Source organism: Bufo bufo, chromosome 2 (genome assembly GCF_905171765.1).
Source record: "Bufo bufo chromosome 2, aBufBuf1.1, whole genome shotgun sequence".
Classification (NCBI taxonomy): Eukaryota; Metazoa; Chordata; class Amphibia; order Anura; family Bufonidae; genus Bufo; species Bufo bufo.
Window position 1 is genome coordinate 529,219,802 of NC_053390.1, and position 24,941 is coordinate 529,244,742.

General features: G+C 43.3%; 1 protein-coding gene across 1 annotated transcript; it reads left to right on the forward strand.

The window, feature by feature from the left end:
- The first annotated feature begins 8,320 nt into the window (after positions 1-8,320).
- COPS4 (COP9 signalosome subunit 4) lies at positions 8,321-24,030 on the forward strand. Its single transcript, XM_040417960.1, has 10 exons — positions 8,321-8,520; positions 10,821-10,900; positions 13,079-13,230; positions 13,320-13,423; positions 13,771-13,924; positions 17,093-17,243; positions 21,708-21,878; positions 22,035-22,150; positions 22,249-22,333; positions 23,719-24,030. Exons 1-10 carry the CDS (start codon positions 8,447-8,449, stop codon positions 23,850-23,852), a joined length of 1,221 nt encoding a protein of 406 aa, XP_040273894.1. The 5' UTR covers positions 8,321-8,446; the 3' UTR covers positions 23,853-24,030.
- The last annotated feature ends 911 nt before the right edge of the window (positions 24,031-24,941 follow it).

Below are 24,941 nucleotides of genomic sequence, written 5' to 3' on the forward strand. Positions count from 1 at the left end.
CCACTGCGTTTCACAAAGAAAGAAGAGGAAATCAACACTAATCTTCTAATAGCTATAGATTAGTACTTTCCACATAATCTTCTGTTAAAATCAATATAAAACGGTCAATACCTTTAAATCTGATTTAAATAAAAAAATTAAATACATGACTCATTCAGAAAATTTTATTTTGTAAAAAATATTTTATGCAAATTAGGCACATATCCATGTACAGCACATCTCCGTAATCTGTCGTTCTGTCCTGATTCCAGATTATGGAGCTCTATTAGAGTCAGTGTAGTCACAACATGGAAGACACATACACCGCTTTCATGCAGTTTCTATCTTCCTAATCTGAGGTTCCCACCACTTTTTGGTATGTAATATCTTGGTACATAGCACATTTGCTAATTCTTCTGTCCAAATTGTCCCCCCACTGCTGACCATCATTATGTAGGTCCTGTGCCATCATTGTATGGGCACAGTCTGCTGGGAGCTAATTTTGGTTGTGTGACACTGGTAAAAGGGATGAGACATTGGAAACATTTACTGTGGCATGAGCTTCAATGTTTCCATGATGGGGGCTATTGAATGACAACTAACTATTTTTGTTTTTTCCCAAAAGGCACCCACTATAGATATAGGCTTTAGGCTAGGGCTACATGGTGACGTGCGAAAAAGGGTACAACTACACTGTGACATGTGCTGCACAACATTTTTTTATGATGATGGTCAATGGTGTCGCACTGCAACATACTGCGACCTGAGGGTGGCACAGAAATCGAACTTGGATGGATTTTTTGCGACTGTCGTGTCGCAGCTCGACACCATTGATTATCATTATAAAAAATGTTGTGCAACTTTTCTGCGACACATGTCGCCATGTAGCCCTAGCCTAAGGGTGTTATCCAAGACTTAAGAAACTCCCCACAATACCCAGACCCGCAGTGCTTACTATACTTAACTGGTCCCCGCTGCCGGTTTCCTTCCCGATTCATGGCCGTCTCCACATCTTGTCACATGTGATCTATTGGCTGCAGCAGAGAGAGGAGATGGCTGTGGCGTGATCGGGAAGGAAACCGGCAGCGGGGACCAGGTAAGTGTAGTCAGAACAGTGGGTCTGGGCATTGTAGGGGGGTTGCTAAGTCTTGGATAGCCCCTTTAATATTCAGGTCTTCTAAGGAGTACATGTCACCTCTCCTGCCATGTTCGTTTTAGTAACTACTTACATTCCCCAAGTAATAACAATCCTGGAGCATCTATTCTTATGAATCTTTGTCGCGCCATTCATGTTATTTCTTCTAGAAGTTGTGAATGAATTGCTAACAGTTTGCAATAAAGGTCCAGATGGATGTTACGAGTTGGGGGGGTGTTCCCTGCACAGTCTGACGCTGGCAGCACTGACTGGATAGTGTCAGACTGTGCAGGGACACACCTCCACCTGATAACACCCATCTGGACCTTCACTGCAAACTGCTAGCAATTCACTTATAACCTAGCTGGAATAATAAAGGAATGGTACAACAAAAAGTCATAAGAATAAAAAAAACAGGAGTGGTATAAAAGATAGGGACTGTGATCATTTAGTTTTTTCCACACAGAGAGAGTGTTCTGCTTGCTAGGGACTTCAAGGTCACCTCTTCCTGATATGAAGCCGTTTACTTGTCTACAGACAATATATGTTTATGTTCTGCATGACTCTTACATACAGCATTAACAGTCATATGTCTACAAGTTTATTTTTTGCTATGGTTCTCAAGGTTAGGCTATATTGACACGGTTGTTTACGTTTGGAGGTCTGCAATACGCAGATACTGTGTGTGTGCATCCCGCACTTTTCATGGGCCCTATTGAGGAAATGCCTATTCTTCTCTGCAAAACGGTTTTCTATCATTTGCAGACATCCACGTGCTCCCCGTGTTGTTTGCAGCCTGATAGAAATGAATGGGTCTGCGTGCGATTCACAAAAGAATGCGGATCAGACACGGACCGAAAATACGGTTGCGTGCATGTAGCCTAAAGCATATGATTACAATGACACAATTACAATTTAGTCTAATGTAAAAATCTCAATAAAATTTAACATTTCTCATGCAAATAAAGACAATTTATAGAGATTGTGTTTCAATTTTTTATTTTTAACTTCATCTGTTGATCACGTGAACAAAGCCTTGGTAAATTGCAGTGGTCCCCAACTGCTTAAGGGCCACAGTTCTTGAGCCCCACATATGTGCTTCCATAGCTGTTTCATCTGCTAATATTCATCAGGAATTACTACACCTGGCTTCAAGGCTGGCGCCATAGACCTGATGCCAGGTCACACACAATGCCATCAGCACAGCATTCAGTACTGTAGAAGTGGACTAACATTTTCTGTTAGTTATTACGCTTGTTGTTATTGGTGATTGGCTGTACACTGTTAATACAATTACCATTACATCTTGCTATAATACACCTTCCAAGGTGAGAAAAAACAGGTTGTCAATCTATATCCTTGCATAAGTAAATGCTTATTTTGTTTTGTGCTTGCTGTATAACATATAAATGGCTTTTCAAAGCTCACCAAGACAACACATTCTTAAAACAAAGTCATCACGGTGGTCAACTGATCAATACTGGTCCTGCTTCTCTAATCCCTGGCGATCAGCTGGCATGTCAGGGGCACCTGCGCCTAGCCAATTACACTGACTGACTTATTATTAAATAACGCACCAAGAAGAAGTTGTAATCAGATGAAACTTAAACGTTATAGAGAACACTATACAAGTGAAAGAAGTCTATAGTACACTGTTGGGCTGCCTCTAGCCTGGATACAAGATGAGATACAGTTGAGCATGGACAGGTTCTGTATGGTATCCTGCGGCACATTTGCCCACAGATGTTACAGCTGGGCCTGTAGGTCCTGAAGCTGGCGTCCCAACTGGTCCTATAAATGCTTGACTGGCGACCAGGCAGGCAAGAAAGTGTTACAATCTGGTGGAGACATTCCTGGGAAACCTTAGCTGTGTGTGGGTGAGCATTATCCTGCTGAAAAATGCCAGTTGGAAGCCCTGCCACGAAAGGCAACACATGTGGTCGCAGGGGACTGTTCGCTGTGTGTGCATGCCTAGATGGAGGGTAGTTTGCTAAAATGATGATCCTGCTTCTCTCAGTCCAAAGATGCACCCCCTTTCAAAGTCTGTCAACTGGCAAAATCCCAACACGTACAGTCAGGTCCATAAATATTGGAACATCAACACAATTCTAACATTTTTGGCTCTATACACCACCACAATGGATTTGAAATGAAACGAACAAGATGTACTCTAACTGCAGACTGTCAGCTTTAATTTGAGGGTATTTACATCCAAATCAGGTGAACGGTGTAGGAATTACAACAGTTTGCATATGTGCCTCCCACTTGTTAAGGGACCAAAAGTAATGGGACAGAACAATAATCATAAATCAAACTTTCACTTTTTAATACTTGGTTGCAAATCCTTTGCAGTCAATTACAACCTGAAGTCTGGAACGCATAGAAATCACCAGACGCTGGGTTTCATCCCTGGTGATGCTTTGCCAGGCCTCTACTGCAACTGTCTTCAGTTCCTGCTTGTTCTTGAGGCATTTTCCCTTCAGTTTTGTCTTCAGAAAGTGAAATGCATGCTCAATCGGATTCAGGTCAGGGGATTGACTTGGCCATTGCATAACATTCCACTTCTTTCCCTTAAAAAACTCTTTGGTTGCTTTTGCAGTATGCTTTGGGTCATTGTCCATCTGCACTGTGAAGCACCGTCCAATGAGTTCTGTAGCATTTGGCTGAATATGAGCAGATAATATTGCCCTAAACACTTCAGAATTCATCCTGCTGCTTTTGTCAGCAGTCACATCATCTATAAATACAAGAGAACCAGTTCCATTGGCAGCCATACGTGCCCACGCCATGACACTACCACCACCATGCTTCACTGATGAGGTGGTACGCTTAGGATCATGAGAAGTTCCTTTCCTTCTCCATGCTCTTCTCTTCCCATCACTCTGGTACAAGTTGATCTTGGTCTCATCTGTCCATAGGATGTTGTTCCAGAACTGTGAAGGCTTTTTTAGATGTCGTTAGGCAAACTCTAATCTGGCCTTCCTGTTTTTGAGGCTCACCAATGGTTTACATCTTGTGGTGAACCCTCTGTATTCACTCTGGTGAAGTCTTCTCTTGATTGTTGACTTTGACACACATACACCTACCTCCTGGAGAGTGTTCTTGATCTGGCTAACTGTTGTGAAGGCTGTTTTCTTCACCAGGGAAAGAATTCTTCGGTCATCCACCACAGTTGTTTTCCGTGGTCTACCTGGTCTTTTGGTGTTGCTGAGCTCACCGGTGCGTTCCTTCTTTTTAAGAATGTTCCAAACAGTTGTTTTGGCCACGCCTAATGTTTTTGTTATCTCTCTGATGGATTTGTTGTGTTTTTTCAGCCTAATGATGGCTTGCTTCACTGATAGTGACAGCTCTTTGGATCTCATCTTGAGAGTTTACAGCAACAGATTCCAAATGCAAATAGCAGACTTGAAATGAACTCTGGACCTTTTATCTGCTCATTGTAATTGAGATAATTAGGGAATAACTCACACCTGGCCATGGAACAGCTGAGAAGCCAATTGTCCCATTACTTTTGGTCCCTTAACATGTGTGAGGCACATATGGAAACTGTTGTAATTCCTACACCGTTCACCTGATTTGGATGTAAATATCCTCAAATTAGTTAAAGCTGACAGTCTGCAGTTAAAGCACATCTTGTTTGTTTCATTTTAAATCCATTGTGGTGGTGAATAGAGCCAAAACTGTTAGAATTGTGTCGATGTCCCAATATTTATGGACCTGACTGTACATTAAATATATCCATAGGCCAGATAGAGGGCTCAATCAGGTTGGTATATGGTGTGCTGTTCCATACAGAGGCATCCGGTAAAAAATGTATACCGTGCAGCATACTTTTTTTTTAAAACATGGGAGCCTGTTGGTGATGGAAGTCACCATATGACTATTCAGCCTCTAGGAGGGCAGAGCTTCCAACAACAATTACAACCTCACATGTGCCCACAAAGGTATCAGAACTGATAGTGGGGGCATGGCAGGCGGTGACATCATAATGGATGTTGGGCATATCAACTTAACGCTAAGACCCATGAGGTTGCTGCCACAGGGACTGACATCATGTCTTGAGTACATCAGTGTCTGATAAAGTCATCTGGAGTGTTGTCAGGTATATTCCTATGTTCACACTGTATGGGCTTTGTATGGTGCTATGAAATAATGGAGGGGTGGTAGTGGAAAGCTGCAAATGACACGAGAAAGAAAGATCACAGCCTGTTACTGGCGTCTCTGCTCCTGTACTGCCTCCAGTAACACCAAGTGAGATACAGAGGCTTTTCTTCATGTTGTCACCCACCCACCCCTCTTACCAATCAGGGATGATATGTTGGTCCTGGCACCTTACCAGGACATTTTTCAACTCTGACTCAAATGCTTATTGCCATCTGAATTGCGAAGCGGTTTAGTCTGGTGAATATGAGATGACAATGATGTGCGTGTAGACAGAAGTGGTTCTGTACATCCTGATCTTTTATAATTAGTAGTGATTTGTGCATATAAAGGTCTGCTTGGGTCTGACCTCACCACACATGATTTTATATGCATTTATTACGAAGCGTTAGGCTTCAAGGAAAACTGGGTGCTCTCCTAGAAGACTAAAGGTAGCACCACTATAATCTCCAACTATCAGAAGAAATAATACATTGTGACAAGAAATAAATCAATGGCAGTAGATAGCATTCCCCCGAACCTCCCTTCTACAGTGCTGGCACAGCATGTGTTAGGCTACTATCACATTAGCGGCAGCCTTCTCCGGCACACTGTTCCAGCGGGTGAACAGCCTGCTGGATCCGGGCTGCCTCTAGTGCACTGTGCCGCTGGAAGTCCGCTCCAATCACTATAATGGGGGCGGGCCGCAGCACGGCAAACATGCCAGGAGGCGGCCGGAATAAAACTACGACATCACACTACGTAGTGGGAGACTACACACTGTGGTATTTGGTGCTGATAAGGAAGTCATTTGTACTGCACTGTGGTAATTGGTGCTGCTGGGGAGGTCATTTGTCCTGCACCGTGGTATTTGGTGCTGCTGGGGAGGTCATTTGTGCTGCACTGTGGTATTTGGTGCTGCTGGGGAGGTCATTTGTGCTGCACTGTGGTATTTGGTGCTGCTGGGGAGGTCATTTGTGCTGCACTGTGGTATTTGGTGCTGATGAGGAGGTCATTTGTCCTGCACTGTGGTATTTGGTGCTGCTGGGGAGGTCATTTGTGCTGCACTGTGGTATTTGGTTCTGATGAGGAGGTCATTTGTGCTGCACTGTGGTATTTGATGCTGATGAGGAGGTCATTTGTGCTGCACTGTGGTATTTGGTGCTGCTGGGGAGGTCATTTGTGCTGCACTGTGGTATTTGGTGCTGATGAGGAGGTACTTTGTACTGCACTGTGGTATTTGGTGCTGATGAGGAGGTACTTTGTGCTGCATTGTGGTATTTGGTGCTGCTGAGGAGGTCATTTGTGCTGCACTGTGGTATTTGGTGCTGCTGAGGAGGTCATTTGTGCTGCACTGTGGTATTTGGTGCTGATGAGGAGGTACTTTGTGCTGCACTGTGGTATTTGGTGCTGATGAGGAGGTACTTTGTGCTGCACTGTGGTATTTGGTGCTGATGAGGAGGTCATTTGTGCTGCACTGTGGTATTTGGTGCTGCTGGGGAGGTACTTTGTGCTGCACTGTGGTATTTGGTGCTGCTGAAGAGGTCATTTGTGCTGCACTGTGGTATTTGGTGCTGATGAGGAGGTCATTTGTGCTGCACTGTGGTATTTGGTGCTGCTGGGGAGGTACTTTGTGCTGCACTGTGGTATTTGGTGCTGCTGAGGAGGTCATTTGTGCTGCACTGTGGTATTTGGTGCTGATGAGGAGGTCATTTGTGCTGCACTGTGGTATTTGGTGCTGCTGGGGAGGTACTTTGTGCTGCACTGTGGTATTTGGTGCTGCTGAGGAGGTCATTTGTGCTGCACTGTGGTATTTGGTGCTGATGAGGAGGTACTTTGTGCTGCACTGTTGTATTTGGTGCTGCTGAGGAGGTCATTTGTGCTGCACTGTGGTATTTGGTGCTGCTGGGGAGGTCATTTGTGCTGCACTGTGGTATTTGGTGCTGATGAGGAGGTACTTTGTACTGCACTGTGGTATTTGGTGCTGATGAGGAGGTACTTTGTGCTGCACTGTGGTATTTGGTGCTGCTGAGGAGGTCATTTGTGCTGCACTGTGGTATTTGGTGCTGCTGAGGAGGTCATTTGTGCTGCACTGTGGTATTTGGTGCTGCTGAGGAGGTCATTTGTGCTGCACTGTGGTATTTGGTGCTGCTGAGGAGGTCATTTGTGCTGCACTGTGGTATTTGGTGCTGCTGAGGAGGTCATTTGTGCTGCACTGTGGTATTTGGTGCTGATGAGGAGGTCATTTGTGCTGCACTGTGGCACGTGCTTCTGTTGGGGAGTTGACCTCTGTTCTTTGCCTTGTGATGTGAGGTGTTTCTGTGTTGCACTTTTATTTTCCTTCTTGTGGATGGTGCGGTTTACATAATTTTGGGAGTGGTGACCAAATACACTGTAAGGCAAAATTTTCTGCAGCTTGCATTGCGCACCACAGTTTTTCTGTTATGAAGGCAGGTAGTCATATTGTATATAGGGTATTGGAGTTAGTGTGCTATTTAATTTGGAGAGGCCAGGATATCACCAATTAGGGATTCGCTTAAAGGGGTTTTCCGGGAATAATTTTACCTAATATTGGAAATCTGACTCCATAAACAGAAATATCATACTTATCCACTTCCCGCTCTGGCTCCACTGTGTCTATGCAGTGTTTACAACTGGCACTACATGGGCATGGTCACATGCTCTGTTGCACCCAATAACTGGTTTCAGTCGTAACTCTGCTGCACATCGCATATCACCACTGAAGCCAGTTATTGGCTGCAGCAGAGCATGTGACCATGCCCAAGTTGCACCAGATGTAAACAGTGCAAATAGTGGGGAGCAGGTAAGTATGATTTTTCTGTTTCCAGAGCCGGGCTGATTAGCAATTATTTCCAAACACCCCTTTGAGGCAGCAGCAAACATAGAAATACTTCTGATGCCAGTTGAGCCTGGAGAGACCTTATTTATGTTATATATTTTACTCACTTCTCTGACCTGAATATTAGTTTCTTGGTCAGCTTCTATCTTTACTATCTATGTGCTATTCTGCAAGCGTCCAGCAGGAGGAGCCCATCACACAAATAAGACAAATTGAACTCTAGGCGATCCGTAGCTCCGAATGACGACATCGTGGAGCGTCCGGAAAGCAGTAGTCGGAGCGGCGCAATCTCATGACGTCACTCCGCCGTCAACCAGCTAAGAAACATCAGGATGGCCGCGTCTGTGAGACAGGATCTCACCCAGCTGATGAGCTCCAGTGGTTCTCACAAGGACCTGGCTGGGAAGTGAGTGGGGGCATGACGGGGCTCCCGTCTCCATTCTTCTGTTTGTGGCTATAGCCCATAATGGGGGGTAGTGTAGCGCCCCCACACGTCGGCTTATAGGGAGCGATCTTCGTCGATTTTACAGGAGGCCTAGAGCAATGGCTGTGCTTTATTCGCCCTGTGTGTGTGTGTGACATTGCAGCTTATCTGCACTTGTTTTATTTCCTCCATCCACTGCATTAAATATCACACTCAAGCCTGATGGGTGTGTAGATCATTTTTAGCATCTCTGCTTGCTGTCATTGTATGATACTTGTTACAGTATGGCAAAAACAGGGGTCAGCAACCGCTAGTGTGAAACTACAACTCCCAGCATGTTCCATTCTATTCTATGAGAACAGCTGAGCAAGTGTGCATGATGGGAGTTGTAGTCTGAGCACAGCTGGAGGTTGTTGATCCCTGCTCTGTCATATTGGCCCAGCGACTGTGTTAGATGCACTTTTTTATTTCATGTAAGCAAGAATCTCTCCACTCATTGACAGCAAACAGACATCTTGAACATGGCAAGGAACTGAAAACCACATTATGGCTGCTTTAAACTGAACATAGCAGATCCTTTAAGTGTGGAGCAAATGTACCGATATTTAAGTGCATCCTGTATTAAAAAGATGCATTACTTTTCATCCCCTAAAGCGAGCTGTTAAAGGGTGTGACTCCCGGAGACAACCTTTTGACAAAGAAGCTGGCGTGTGGACAGTAATGTCATGGTGAGACCTTGGATTTGGCCCGAAACATCAGTTCTGTTTGGTTTCTTGCAGTCATTTAATATTACTTCTATGGGGTCATTTATCAAACTGGTGTAAAGGAGAAATGGCTTAGTTGCCCATAGCAACCAATCAGATTCCTCATTTCATTTTCCAAAGGAGCTGTCCAAAATGAAAGGTGGGATCTGATTGGTTGCTATGGGTAACTGAGCCATTTCTCCTTTACACCAGTATGATAAATGACCCCATTCGTTTTTATTGTATTTTTTAGGTAATATTTAAGAACAGTTTGTTTTTATAATATAAAGCATAGCTTTGACGTGACAAGGAGTGTTGTAGTACAGCATGAAAGGGTTGAAAAAGCAGCAGCGCCATAACCTGCATCATATCCTAAACATGGAAGTGGACAGTGCAGCACATGGCAGTATTATTAGGGGCCTTCACACCATGCAGATGTTTCTGCAGCTGAAAATAAGTTCCATTCATTTGAATGAGGCTTCCAGAAATCCATGTTTTTACCGCCAAAACAACCCCATTCAGATGAATAAAACAGATTTCTGGTGGCAAGAAATTTCTGCAGCAAAATCTGCTGCGTGTGAAGGCAGCCTTACAGAAGGTGAAAATGGTCGTCCTATATCCACCCACATATATAGATCGTCTGTTCGAAAGCAGCTTGCCACAGACAAGGATATTAATAGGAGGACGCTGACTGAAAGCTTTATTGTATTCACAAGGAAAAGCAGTATGGATGTGTCTCGTATTGTGAGACGACTGTCCACCACAAACCTGCTGATACACATGTTATACATGTGCGTACAATGTGTATATGTTGCATAATGTAGTTGATTAGGGCAGAGTTCACATTTCAGTGTTTTGGTCAGTGATTTCCATCGGTGATGGTGAAGCCTACTCAGAGATCAGATAATGGAAAGATTTTCGCCTCTATTGTGCTTTTGACCCGCATCTGGTTTTAACTCGCAATAACTGAGGTGTGAACTCGGCCTAAGGGTCCATTCACACATCCGCAATTCCATTCTGCATTTTGCGGAATGGAATTGCGGACCCATACATTTCTATGGGGCCACATGATGTGCGGCCCCGATCGGATTTGCGGACCCGCACTTCCGGGTCCGCAATTCCGATCCTGAAAAAAATAGAACATGTCCTATTCTTGTCCGCAATAGCGGACAAGAATAGGCATATTCTCTTAGTGACGTCAATGTGCGGTCCTGCTCCGTACAGTATTGGAACAAAGTTTTATGTGATTCGACTTCGGATGTTTCATCCGAGGTCGATTCCCTCATCCCTAATATTGTTATAAGAATAGATGCTCCAGAATTGGTATTACATGGGGAATGCAAGTAGTTACTAAAACGGACATGTCAGGAGAGAGGACAGGTTCTAGTTTATCTTTGCAAGACTGCAAAATATCTATCTATCTCTGGGGAGATCAGGTTAGTATTTGCCCACCTGCTCAATGCTGTATGTCACATCCCCAGAACATTCTCTATTCTTTTGGGTGAATGATATTTATAGTTATTCTTTCTTGTTTTACAGATATCGTCAAATTTTAGAGAAAGCCCTTCAGCTTGTTGGACAAGAGCAGCTTGAAGCTCTCAAGGCCTTTGTAGAAGCAAGTAAGAATTATGGAGTAACTGGCCTCAAGCTACCACATGGCAATTTAACAGTTTCGCTACCAGCGCGGTACATGTACACCGCTGGAGCGATAGGCAAACATGACGCCCGCTTGCACGTGCAGCGGGCGTCATAGCCGGCAGGTCCTAGCTGTTTCAAACAGCAGAGACCTGCGGCTAATTACCGTAACTGGCAATAATGCCGATCGCGGTAAATAAAGCCTTTAGATTACATGATCAAGTGAGATCACTGCATCTAAATGCGCAAAAACCTGGACACTCGCGCTTCTGGGGGTGTTACCAGCATCCTCTGTGGCCAGTGAGGATGCCGGTAATTGATTTGAAAGCACTCAGCCTCACTGAAGAGGCTGAGAGCCTTCAAACTTCAATTCTCAGCAATAAATGAGCAATAGACAGTAATAGTCATTTTAAAAATACATGATTGTTCAAAATTGAAAATTAAAAAATAGATTTTGTAGGCTCAAATACGAGCTTCAAAATCATATAACAAAAAAAAAAAAAAAAAAAACTTGCGTATTTCAAAAAAATATAAATGTTTAAATCATCCCCCTTTCCGTATAACAAAAAAAATAAATGCATAAATAACAAAAAATATAAACATCATGGGTATCACCGTGACTGAAAATGCCTGTACTATTAAAATCTAAAAATATTTTTACAGCGAATGACGTAACGGAAAAAAGGGTCAAAATGGGTAAAAAAAAATTATAAAATGTGATCAAAAAGTCCCACACACACTCTGAAATGGTATCAATAAAAACTACAGATTGTCCCACAAATATGATAATGTAAAAAAATAAAATAAAAATATATATATATTTTTCACTATTTAGACATAAAAAAAACTATACATATGGGGTATCGTTGTAATCATACTGACCCAGAGAATGAAGAGCATGGGTCAGTTTTGCCGCAAACGGCACGCCGTGGGAACAAAACCCGTAAAACGGTGGAGGAATATTTATATATTTTTTTCCAGTTCCAACCCATTTGGAAATTTTTTACCGCTTCCTACTACATTGTAAAGGGGTTATCAAATTTCTCAAACAGCCCCACATGTTCCGGGCCCCTCACAGGTAATATACTTAGGCTACTTTCACACTCGCGTTTGGGGCGAATCTGTTACAATAATACAACCGCATGCATCCGTCATGAACGGATCCGTTTGTATTATCTGTAACATAGCCAAGACAGATCCGTCATGAACTCCATTGAAAGTCAATGGGAGACAGATCCGTTTTCTATTGTGCCAGATTGTGTCAGAGAAAACTCATTTGTCCCCATTGACTTACATTGTGTGTCAGGATGGATCCGTTTGGCTGAGTTTCGTCAAGCGGACAGCAAAACGCTACAGGCAGCGTTTTGGTGTCCGCCTCCAGAGCGGAATGGAGACTGATCGGAGGCATTCTGAGCGGATCCTTTTCCATTCAGAATGTATTAGGGCAAAACTGATCCGTTTTGGACCGCTTGTGAGAGCACTGAATGGATCTCACAAATGGAAAGCCAAAACGCCAGTGTGAAAGTAGCCTTCCCCCAGCACCGCCGCTGCTACTTCTCCCTGTACACGGATGAAAACATCCGGTGGTCTTGGGGGGGGGGGAAGGAACAGCCAATGACAGACGGGGGACGAGCCTCCCTAGCATCACCCGTGATCCTAGGGAGGTTTGTCCCAGGCTGCAATTGGTTGCTTCCCCCCGAAACTGGATGTTTTTATCCATGTACAGGGAGAAGCAGCGGCTGTGCGGGGTAAGTATATTACCTGTGAGGGGCCCGGCACATGGGGGAAAGTTGAGAAATTGGGAAACCCCTTGGTGGCATTAGAAAGTACAACATGTACAGCAAATAATAAGCCCTCATACAGCTATGTGAAATAAAAAAGTTATGGCTCAAGGAAGATAGGGAAGAAAAATGAAAACGCAAAAAAGCTAAAAAAACCTCCGGTATTCTAAGGGTTAATGAAAAGTGAATATCGACTTTATTGTTTAGCACTGAATGTTTTCCCCAACAAAGGGATTGAAACGCGTAGACACCCGTGGCCGTTTTTTTTTACGTCCCTTCACCTTCTAACCTTTCTTATGCCTTGATGTTTATGTTGTAATGTTTATCAGTAAAACTGTATAGTATGAATACCTGTCTAATGGGGTCTCATCCTCTTTCCAGTGGTGAATGAGAATGTCAGCCTAGTCATTTCACGTCAGCTGCTCACAGACTTTTGCAGCCATCTTCCGAGTTTGCCTGATGGTATTGCCAAAGAGGTTTATCATTTCACCCTTGAAAAGATCCAGCCACGAGTCATTTCTTTTGAAGAACAGGTGAGAGGTCACACCGCACATACTGCATTGTGTCCAGCCGAAGTACACAGTGTGTAGATGGTTAATTTGATGGCATTGTTTTCCTGTAGGTCGCATCTATTAGGCAGCACTTGGCATCCATTTATGAGAAGGAAGAAGACTGGAGGAACGCAGCACAAGTATTAGTTGGGATACCATTGGAAACAGGACAGAAGTGAGACTTATCAGTTTTATTTCATTTAAAATAGTCTCTAAGGGGCTCTTCACATCACATTTTTAACTCTCCACTGATCCTTCCACCGCGGTGATATATCTGACTACCCGAAAAAGCTATGTGTATATAATATTTTTTATTTTTGACCTATTCCACTCATTAAATAAAATATGTCTGTATACATTTGGCCCGAGGTGTATGTTTGAGTACCATTTTCGGTTATTCAAACGTACATTTACTCCCAAAGGCATGAAGTTCAGAGGGGAGCTAAAACCTGATGAGAACGGCCCCTAAGCATGTACCTTGTTGTCTGAATGTTTTTTTTTTTTTTGTTTGTTTTTGTGAAGACAGTACAATGTTGACTATAAACTGGAAACCTACCTGAAGATCGCCCGGCTATACCTGGAGGATGATGACCCAGTACAAGCTGAAGCATACATAAACCGGGCCTCCTTACTACAGAATGAGTCCACCAATGAGCAGCTGCAAATCCACTACAAGGTAAAGGATTGGCGTCTGCCTCAGTTGCCTAGAAGGAAACAATTTCCTATGTACTGCACCTCTGGTGGGGCAGATTTATGAATCCTGTCTGAAATGCAGTGTAAACTTTAGGCAAGTAGTCTAAAAATGCGCCAGATTTATCACAGTGGTTTATGCTGTATGATAAATTTAGTGTAGGGATAGACACTTTTGTCTGATTTTATACCAGCTGCTGGCTGGCTTACTTTGCTGCAAAATTTTGCCACATATTGTTGCATCTTAAAGGGGTTGTCCTGCCGATAACTGCATTGTTATTCCCATTCACTTAAATGGGAGCAGTGCTGTAGTAACCAGCTCCATCCTTTACACTCAGTGGATGGAGGTATGTTGTTCCTTCGCCGGAGGTAACGGCTGATCAAAGGGAGTGAGGACTGTCGTTTCCTTTGTCTGACATTGAGTATTGATCAGTTTCAGATTTCTGGACAACCCCTTTAAGCCATACACTATTAATGCAAATTTTGCCACATTTTATGACAAGGTCTAGGCGCAAGCACATTAATACATTTTCCCAATCCTCTCTGTATATAGGTGTATAGGCCAGACACACTCCATATGGAAAGTCATGCATAAAAGGCTAGTTGGCCACACTCCCCTACCAGTCATTAGCTCGGTTAAATGTAATATCTACCGTAAATACCACCTGGCATACCGAGCAGAGCATAAATATATGGCCCCTTTGAGCTGAAAGAGTAATGTTGCAGAGTGTCATCAGCAAAATAGCAGGTATAATACACAATCCACCCAAAAAAATAAAAATAATATTAAACAATATATTTTGATCAAAACACATCTGAGCCCGCCTACCAAGCGCCAAGGTGGTCTCAGGTCAGGCGGGTCCTACGCTAAACCTACCTAAGCCATTGGGCTTCTATGTTCAGGAGCACAGACGCCGCACATATGGTGTGCTGCTCCTAGTCTCCTCCATGTGCATCAAGCAACCAATGGGAGGAGGAGCAAGCACACCCATATGTACCACCTAATCAAGGCGCTCTATTGGATAGGAAGGGCAAAAGTGCAGAGGAATGCTACTCCCAAGATAAATAGGAGCGCATTCACACCTGAAGGTGCCACTCCCTCAAGCAAATACTACATAGACAAAAAATCACAGAAAAAACTAAGATGGAAACAGAGCAGCACACCATATGTGTGGCGTCTGCACTCCTGAACATAGAAGCCCAATGGCTTAGGTAGGTTTAGCGTAGGACCCGCCTGACCTGAGACCACCTTGGCGCTTGGTAGGCAGGCACAGATGTGTTTTGATCAAAATATATTGGCTAAGTGTCTCAGATATTATCATATCAGAGTGAGGACTTTGTCCATATATAATGCTTGCATCTACTTTACTAAGTGCATTATTATCTTATTTCTGTGGTTTTCTTCAATAATATGGCCAGGGACATCCGCACATTTATATATCGTACCGTGCAGGGTTTTTTTATCTTAATTTTTTCTGTGATTTTTTTTTATTTTTTTTGTCTAATATTAAACAATATCTAGTAAACCAGGCAATGTCTACAAGTATCCGCTGGTGTGACTCTGCAGCATATAGTAAAATGTAAGGCAGGAACAAATAGTGAAAAAAATCAATTACCCATATTGTTACGCGGTCTGGTCCACGTGCCAAGACTACTACCTCGACGCGCGTTTTGCAAACCAACTAGCCTTTTATGCGTGACTTTGCATATTGATTGTGTCTGGCCTATACACCTGTGCGGTTTCCGCACTGCAGGGGGACAGTGGGGGGCTTTTACTTTATTATATTTTGTGTAATTATGTTTCAATAAATTATTTTGATATATTTTATATGGTATTTTCTGTTTATTTGACTTTGGGCTATTGACTTCTATGTATAGGTGTTTCTTTGAGCTATATTGCTTAGGCCCACTATTTGTTATTTGGCTGAGGTACTGGTTGGTTTAACCCTTTGACCCCCAGAGGTTTTTTTTTTTGGTTTTTTTTGTGTTTTCGTTTTGCGCTCCCTGCCTTCCCAGAGCCATAACTTTTTTTTATTTGTCTGTTCACCATAGCCATATGAGGGCTTGATTTCTGCGGGACAAGTTGTACTTTCAAACGCCACAATTTATTATTGCATATGATGTAGTGGGAAGCGGAAAAAAAATTCCAAATGGGTTGAAATTGCAAAAAAAAAAAGCAATTCCACCACAGTTTTCAGTTTTTTTTTTATTTTTATTTACGACGTTTGATGTACGATAAAACTTGCGTTTTTTAAAAAAAAAAAGTGGGGGAAATTTTTATTTTATTTTTTTGTTGCCATATTTTGACCCCTATTACTTTTTTGTAATTCTGTTTATGGAGCTGTATGGGAGCTCATTTTTTGCGGGGTGATCTGAACTTTTCATTGATACCATTCTGGGGTGTGTATGACTTTTTGATCACTTTTTATTAAATGTTTTGCTTTTTTCTGTTTTGCTGTTTGCCGTATGGGGAATATATTTTTATATTTTTACAGGCAAGGGCTCCATAGGAAATACTATGCAGCAGCCTCCTATCATTCACAAAGACAGGGGCTGATGCACACAAGTTTCGGCTCCTCCAATCGCCGCACGGGGGAGCCGGAGCACCACCGGAAGCGAGCGCTTTCGGTTTTCAGCACGCTCAGATGCCATGGTCATCAATCATCTGAGGGGTTAAATTTCCGCAATCGGCATTATTGCCGGTTGCAGACATGAGGCGCGGGTCTCTTCTATAAGAAGCTCAGGGGCGCGCGCCATCTTTAAAGACACAGCCAGCGCCGTACTATTACAGGGCTGGTCGGGAAGGGGTTAATAAAGTGTGGCTTCCCTTGAAAGGCCCAGTGGGTGTGGGGTTTATTTAAAACACACTTGAAGGTAGCCAACCTCTTTAATCTAATTTGGGGAAATCATAATCTATTCACTTGCATTGTAGAATTCTGAATTCCATGTTTGAGTTGGGGAATCTGCAGCGTGCCTAAAATTGATGCAGATTTTTAAAGCTGCTTGAAATTGGCTTTCTTTAAACACATTTTACCTTGTACTTTGTTCTGGAATTTTGGGGAGATCTCCACAACTGAAATTCTGCAAAACATATACATTTATGGATCATTCAGAACATATTGTGTCGTGGCGTTAATACATTTCTTCTGTCTAGGTTTGCTATGCCCGGGTTCTAGACTACAGGAGAAAGTTCATAGAAGCTGCCCAGAGATACAATGAATTGTCATACAAAACCATAGTGCATGAAACAGAGCGGATGGAAGCACTTAAGCATGCACTGCATTGTACCATCCTTGCTTCTGCAGGTAAGGCATAGGAAAATGATGATATGGATACAAAGGCTTTATACCAGGAGTGCTGGACAGAAACATCTGATCGTCTGCCTGTGCGATCAGCTATGTTTCTGACTGCAACGCCATACGGCACAGGATAAAAGGGGACCTTTCACCGATTCTGACTTTACAATATCAATACCTGGCACTGTAGGGCATGCTCGCTAGACATATCACTAATAATTTTTACTGATAGCCTGCTCTGTTGGGGTGCTGTGCCCCCGTTCTGTTTTGCCGCCCTGTATGATAATCAGTATCATCAGTACAGAGAGGAGGAGACGATGGCTGTGTTTCTCAAGGCGTCTCCTTCTTGGCCGTGAGCTGTCCAATCACAGCGGACCACGTCACAGTCTGGGAGAAGGTAAGCTGTTTTTTCTCAATGGCTGTGAAGTAGTCCGCTGTGATTGGACAGCTCACAACCAGGAAGGAGAGGCCCGCTGAGAAACGCAGCCGTCTCCTCCTCCCTGTACCGATGCTACTGATTAGCATATAGGGTGCGAATACAGAATTGGGGGCACGGCCCCCCCAATGGAGCAGAGTATCAGTAAAAAAAAAATTGTGACAACTGGGGTCCCCGAGAAGACGACCGAAGCAGTTTACAACCGCTTCTGGTTTCTCCTTTCCTTGGTACTTGGCGCTCAATGCACTCTAGGCAGTAAATAAAGTATGTGGCTTTGCTGCTTCCTCTATTGGACCTGGTAATTACGTGACCGCCTGGTGTCTTGGGCATAGGAGAGCTGCAAGGTTTTAGCAGACCCTGATCAGCTCTCCCTGCATACATTGCCTCCACAGGGGGTTGTTTTCCTCTGTAACTGGGACTCCTTTGAATGCCCCAGTTACAGTGGAAAAAGGGTAAAAAACAAACAAAGCCTTGAGTGTACCCCAGAGGTCTTTTAATAACCCTTGGGGGAATATTAAAAACATATTAAACATATAATATATTAAACCTAATATACAAATAAAAACACCAACTGAAACCGTAGAAGTTATTGTTCCATTCACACATTTAAAGAATAAGGAGCTATAGTTTTCAAAAATTATATATATTTTTTTTTCTCAACTAAAACAGAAAAATGCTAAAAAAGTTCTGTGTGTCATGTAAAAAAACATTGCAAAACTTATTTTGGTAGTCCAGCTAATAAAAGTTACAACTGTTAAACCACCATGTGTGCTAAATCACAAAGTGTCTGGTCATTATACAGCCTCTGTCAGTATGATCAACCCTATTAAACCAGGCATATTGCCTGGTAGGGTTGATCATGCTGATTAAAATGATACCAAGTTAGGAAGTTCGATCACCGAGGGACCAGCGAGTGGGACCGCTACTGCTTACCCCCTTGTTCAGTACACTCGCCTTTGATTGACCGGGCTAGACAGAGGCCTGCGCTGTGTCTCACTTAGTCATTGCTCGAACTGCCTAATTTGCATAAATATTAAGGTCCACATATCTCTGCAGCAGTGCAATCTAAAAAAAAAAAAGAAAGTGGTTGTTTCAATCAGTATGACCCACCCTACCAGGCAATATGCCTGGTTTAATAGGTTTGATCATGCTGACAGAGGCTCTGAGGCCTTTTCCGACTTGGTCATTAAAGGGTTATCCAATGAGTGCTTTCCCTGCTAATAAGCAAAGTGCTTACTGGTTATTGCAGGGCACCAGTCACATAGATATAACCTATACCTGGGGAAGGGGGGGGGGGGGCAGGAGGCGGTGATAACCAATGAGCGCTGTCCTCTGCAGTGAAGGAAAGTGCTCATTTATGAATAGGAGGCAGGATGGAAGGAAATGTCACCACTGCCCAGATTACACTGCATTATTTTTGGAACAATTACTGGAAACAAGTTCATAGGAATGCTCTTTTCTGATAATTTGCCTGTATAATGGTGCCTTCGATCAGCCAATAAACAAGAAATCGCTTGTTTGTTTGGCTGATTTGCATCTTTCATCAGGACGAAAGATGGACGATTATCGGCAGTAAATCTTCCTGTTTGATCAAGGATGTACTGCTGATAATACAACTGAATGTGGGAGGACTGACTATGGTAGCGATCATTCCTCCCCATTCACTTTGCATTGGCCTGTGTAATAGGCCAATGCAAACAAGTGCTGATCAAATTTTTTATTTTTTATTATGCCCCTTGAAATAGAGAAATGTGGCCCCCAGACAAAAAAATAAAGTTTGTGCACCCTTGCTTTATAACCTATCAAATGCAATATGTCATCAGAAAATGACCTATTGCTTAAATCACATTTTTATGTCACATTCATTTTAGAACTTTTAATAATTTTCTAAAATGAATTCCATGTAACTATCTACATTTAAAAAAAGTATACAGTCCTGCAATTTTCACACTGGCCACTAGGTCTACTAATACGTCATGGATTCCTTTTCTGTACAAATAACTTTTCAGTAGCTATTATCATTATCACCACAGTCAGAATTACATTGAATAGTAACACCTCTATTAGGGGTGGGCGATATGGCCTACTTTATTGCGATATAATTTTAAGCATGTGCGATATGCGATATATATTGCGATATATTGTTTTCTATATTGAGGGGGGGGGGTGTTTTAAACTTTTTTTTTTTTTTTTACTTTTTATTTAATAACTATTAGCCTCCTTAAGGGCTAGAACCCTTGTCATATTCACCCTAATAGAGCTCTATTAGGGTGAATAGGACTTTACACTCTTCCTGCTGCCCTGTGCACACAACAGCAGGGAGCTGACCATGGCAGCCAGCCTCTCATGTGCCCCCTTCCCCCAGCCTCTGATCTGCCGCCTCTGAGCCTCTGATCTGCCCCCTCTGGTAACTCAAACCCACCCCCCCAGTATTAATCATTGGTGGCAGTGGCCACAGGGTCCCCCCCCCCCATCATTGGTGGCAGTTCCTATCGGAGTCCCAGCAGTGTAATGCTGGGGCTCCGATCGGTTACCGTGGCAGCCAGGACGCTACTGAAGTCCTGGCTGCGATGGTATATTAGTGAGCAGCATTATACTCACGTGCGCCGTGGCCGCCGGTCGCTCCTTCTTCTCATAGGTCTGTGCGGCGCATTGCTAATTCTATAAGCATTATCAATCCGCCGCACAGACAGAAGAAGGAGCGCCCGGCAGCCACGGCGCATGTGAGTATAATGCTGCTCACTAACATACCATCGCAGCCAGGACTTCAGTAGCGTGACTCCTGGCTGCCATGGTAACCGATCGGAGCCCCAGCATTACACTGCTGGGACTCCGATCGGAACTGCCCACTGCCACCAATGATGGGGGGGGACCCTGTGGGATATGGCCGGCACATTCATTGGTGGCGAAGTGGCCACAGTCCCTCCCCTCCTCCTCCTACTCTGTCCTCATTGGTGTTCAGCGGCAGCCACGCACAGTGGGGAGGGAGGGACTCCCTCCTTCTCCCTCCACTGTGCCGGCTCATCAGGAGAAAATGGTGCGCGCAGAGAGCGCGATCATATCGCGGTCCGGCTATATGGCGAAAATCCATATCGTGGCCCAAATTTATATCGCCTATACCGCCCACCCCTAACCTCTATATAGATAACACAGCATCCACCATTCACATTAGGTGATATCACAGCTTATCTACTCCCTCCTGACCTCTGTACAGATCACACAGCTACCTGGAAAACTCTCCCGTAGAAGTCAATGAATCAGCTCCTGTCCATTGGATCTGTGGCTCATGTAGCTGCTCTCAAAAGTTAGGAAGTCTTTACATATTGTAGGCCCAGTGGCCAGTGTGAAAACTGTATTTTTTTTTTTTTTTTTATATTGTAAATAAAAATATGTTTAACATAAAAATGTGATTTAAAAAAATAGGTCATTGTCTGATAGCACATTCCCTTCAGGAGCTCCGCCTGTTTTAGTTGAGGTGATTTGTCCCTTTTAAAAATAGAAATTTTGTGACTCTCCTGTAAAATCCTTTTCTCGCTCCAATCCTTGGTGGACACAGGAGACCGTGGGGTATAGCTGCTGCTTCCAGGAAGCGACCCGAGGTAAAAAGACTTAGCTAAAACTGATCAGCCCAGTGCCTGCAGGAAGGATATAGCTGGTAAGAGCAGCTAAGTGTCTGAAGGGGTGCAGACCTACCTCACCAGGCAGGTCTTCTTTTCTTTTAACATTTTCATTTCACTTTTCACTCAGAGATAGCCAGGCAGCCTAACCCCCCTGCCTTCACTGCGGCCTCTGCTCTGGAAAACTCATGGTTGCCATTTGAACGGGCACGGGTTGGTGCTTTTCCCTGCAGTGTTTCTGTGGATTGGCCAGCTGCCCCCTATCCCCTGCTGAGAATAATCACTCATTGTCAGGGGTTCTGTCCCAGGACAACACAATTTAGTTATTGGGATATCTATTAGACCAATATTTAGAGGTATTCTCATCACCATGAAACCGCCAGTTTTGTACAGAAGCTTATCATGCCATATTATTCATAGGACAGCAACGTTCCCGAATGTTGGCAACGCTGTTTAAGGATGAACGATGCCAACAGCTTTCCGCCTATGGGATTCTGGAGAAGATGTACCTTGACAGAATCATCCGAGGAAACCAACTGCAAGAGTTTGCCGCTATGCTTATGCCACATCAGAAAGCAACTACTGGGGATGGTAAGATTACTATTCTACAGAATATTATTGTTCTTGTCCTGGATGACCTGTCAGCTGTATTAGATCAGGAATGACGTTGAGAGGATAACTGTCCTTATGCATGGGGTCAAATAGAGCAACAATTCTATAAACAATTTGCTTTTCTTCTTATTGAAGGTTCAAGTATCCTGGATAGAGCAGTAATAGAGCATAATTTGCTGTCAGCAAGCAAACTGTACAACAATATAACATTTGAGGAGCTTGGAGCATTACTAGAAATTCCTGCTGCCAAGGTAAGAGGCGTTACATTATTTATTCTGACATCTTATAAGTCTAAAAGTCCCAAAATATTCATGACTGCCTGACATGCAATATGTTGTGTATTATGCAGGCAGAGAAGATTGCGTCTCAGATGATCACAGAGGGAAGAATGAATGGATTCATTGATCAGATTGATGGCATTGTTCACTTTGAGAGTAAGTCAGTTGTTATAAATCGCCTGGCAATGTCTGCACAACATTAAGGTGTAAAAAACAGCATGTAAAGAGTCTCCTTAGTAGCACTCTAAGGGCCCCTTCACGTACTGGGTCCGTTTTTCTCCAGTGTGGTGCAGAATATGCCGGAAGGAAACTGAAGAGAGAACTGATCCCATAGTTTTCTATGGGAACATCAGGTATATCAGTTGTGATACTAGATGTGAAATGGCATGGCAGCATTTTTCTGTGTGGCGCTATCAGTCTATAGACACTGGACATGTCCATTAGAGGTTGTGTCTGTCTCCACAGTAAAAAACGGATCTGCCCCCATTGACTTGTAAGTCAGAACGGATCCGTTTGGCTCCGCATCACCAGGCGGACACCAAAACGCTGCAAGCAGCGTTGTGGTGTCCGCATCCAGAGCGGAACTGAGCCAAACTGATGCATTCTGAACGGATCCTTATCCATTCAGAATTCATTGGGGCTGAACTGATCCGTTTGTGAGATCCCTGAAACGGATCTCACAAACTGAATTCAAAACGCCAGTGTGAAAGTAGCCTTAGTTACTAAGTGCTGGGAAGGGAGAAGAGAACAGGGCTGCCAGCACTTAGCAATGACTATAAGCATACTATGTTTCTGTAAATGTGCTGGCAGTTCTGTTCTGCTCTCTTTTTCATCTGCTCACTACCTAACAGAGAAGCGTAGAGAATAGAGATACAAGTGCAGAGCTACCAGTGCTCAGCACTGGCATCAAGTTAGTTAGGCAGGGGCCCAGGCAAAGCTCATTAGAACACATGTAGATAGTCAGGGGCTGGGGTAGTGAGATAAGAGGCAGGCTGAGAAGGCTTTCTGTTCAGTAGACACTGAAAATAAATTCTCCTTTGCACCAGTTGGATCAGTTAGTGTTGTAAGGAGGCTCTTTAGATCTTGTTTTCTAGTAAATATGAACACATTTCCCTAATGAAGTATATTACAAAAATGCTCACCATCACTGTCCCTACACTATAATAAAACTAAACTGAAATAGAAGTTACACTTAGAATTGTACTAGTTTGTACATTTTCCCGTATGCTAGATCTGCAGCTCAATTCAATTGATCCGATTGGAATAATTGCTGCAGTTATAACTGCCTGACTGCTATATGTACTTTCAAGCATCAGTCTCTGCTTGGTGCATGGCCACTCCTGCAGGGATAGATGGAATTGGATGTTGTTGCCAATGGCATCGTCTTATGGAAGCACCCAGCTGTCAGATGCATGAATGTCATGATAGCAAGTCTCTAGGACTGACTTTCCATTGTCCACCCTTGAGCTAGTGTAATAAAATATCATCTTCAACTGCTGTACATTATGCTGAATTGACCTATTTTGGGTTTGCTTTTTCAGCTCGTGAAGCTTTACCTACATGGGACAAACAGATCCAGTCACTGTGTTTTCAAGTCAATAACCTTCTAGAAAAGATAAGTCAGACGGCACCAGAGTGGACCGCACAGGCCATGGAGGCTCAGATGGCTCAGTGAAAACTATACCTGTGTGTGTTGTTTTTTTTTCTTTAGGATCATACATAATACCTGTGTGGTAACTATGCACTTAGCGGACTTTTTTTTGTAAGAATTTTGTTTTTCATGCAACATTTATTGGATGCTGGAAGCGGCAGTGTTTATGTGGCATGCACCTCAAATAAAGGGTCATTTCTTTGTCTAGCTCGTCTCAAAAATTATTGTAAATGTGTGTTCTGTTTGAAAGCCACTGCACGTGCTGTTAATGTCTGATAGGTGTGGGCCCTCTTCATTTTACAAACCGTAGGAGTTAACATGTAGAGGTGGCTGCCCATTCTTATCAGTTTTGGTAACTCCTATAGATTTCAACGGAGAGACCAAATCAGGGGACCCCCACACACACTTATTAGGCCTCATGCCTTAAAATAGCACACACTGACCCAAATACAGTCAATGGAGCCATGCACACTTTTTTTTACAGATCTGAGAATCTCACTGCAGGTCTTATTTTTGCGGATAAAATCGTTTTTTTGTGGATTGAAAATCAAACGCGGCTGTTTGTTTTGCATGAAATCTTGTGTAGCAGAACTTACTATTAGTTCTAACTCCATGACATTCTTCAGATCCCCAATTTGCCTCCTTCTCTTAGAGGATCATACGGTCGTTCATAGACAAACAAAGGGATTACAGCCACTATTTTAGTACTAGGGAGGCCATAAATCATCTGAACTGCTTAGAGGATGGTCCCAGGCTTGGATCAGTGGGGAGGAGACACAAAACAACCATTTTCATTAACCATATATCTTTACCATTCATGAGCTAGCAGGTTGTGCCTGTCTCCACAAAAAAAAAAAAAAAAAAAATAGCCAGGCACAACCGATGTATGCAGTGTGGATTCCAGAATGCTTTGTTATATGTGTAACTTATACTAATAATCACTGACAAATATGATCTGCCATTGCTCATGATAAACATGTTGCTTGAAGTAGAATGAATTGGGCAGGGCCGGTGTTCATCTATTGATTGCTGCAATGGGGCTGAGAAATACCGCACACAGGATCGGAAGGTTTTTTTGCTCCCAGTGAGTAGCATTCTGATATTTTCTCTTAT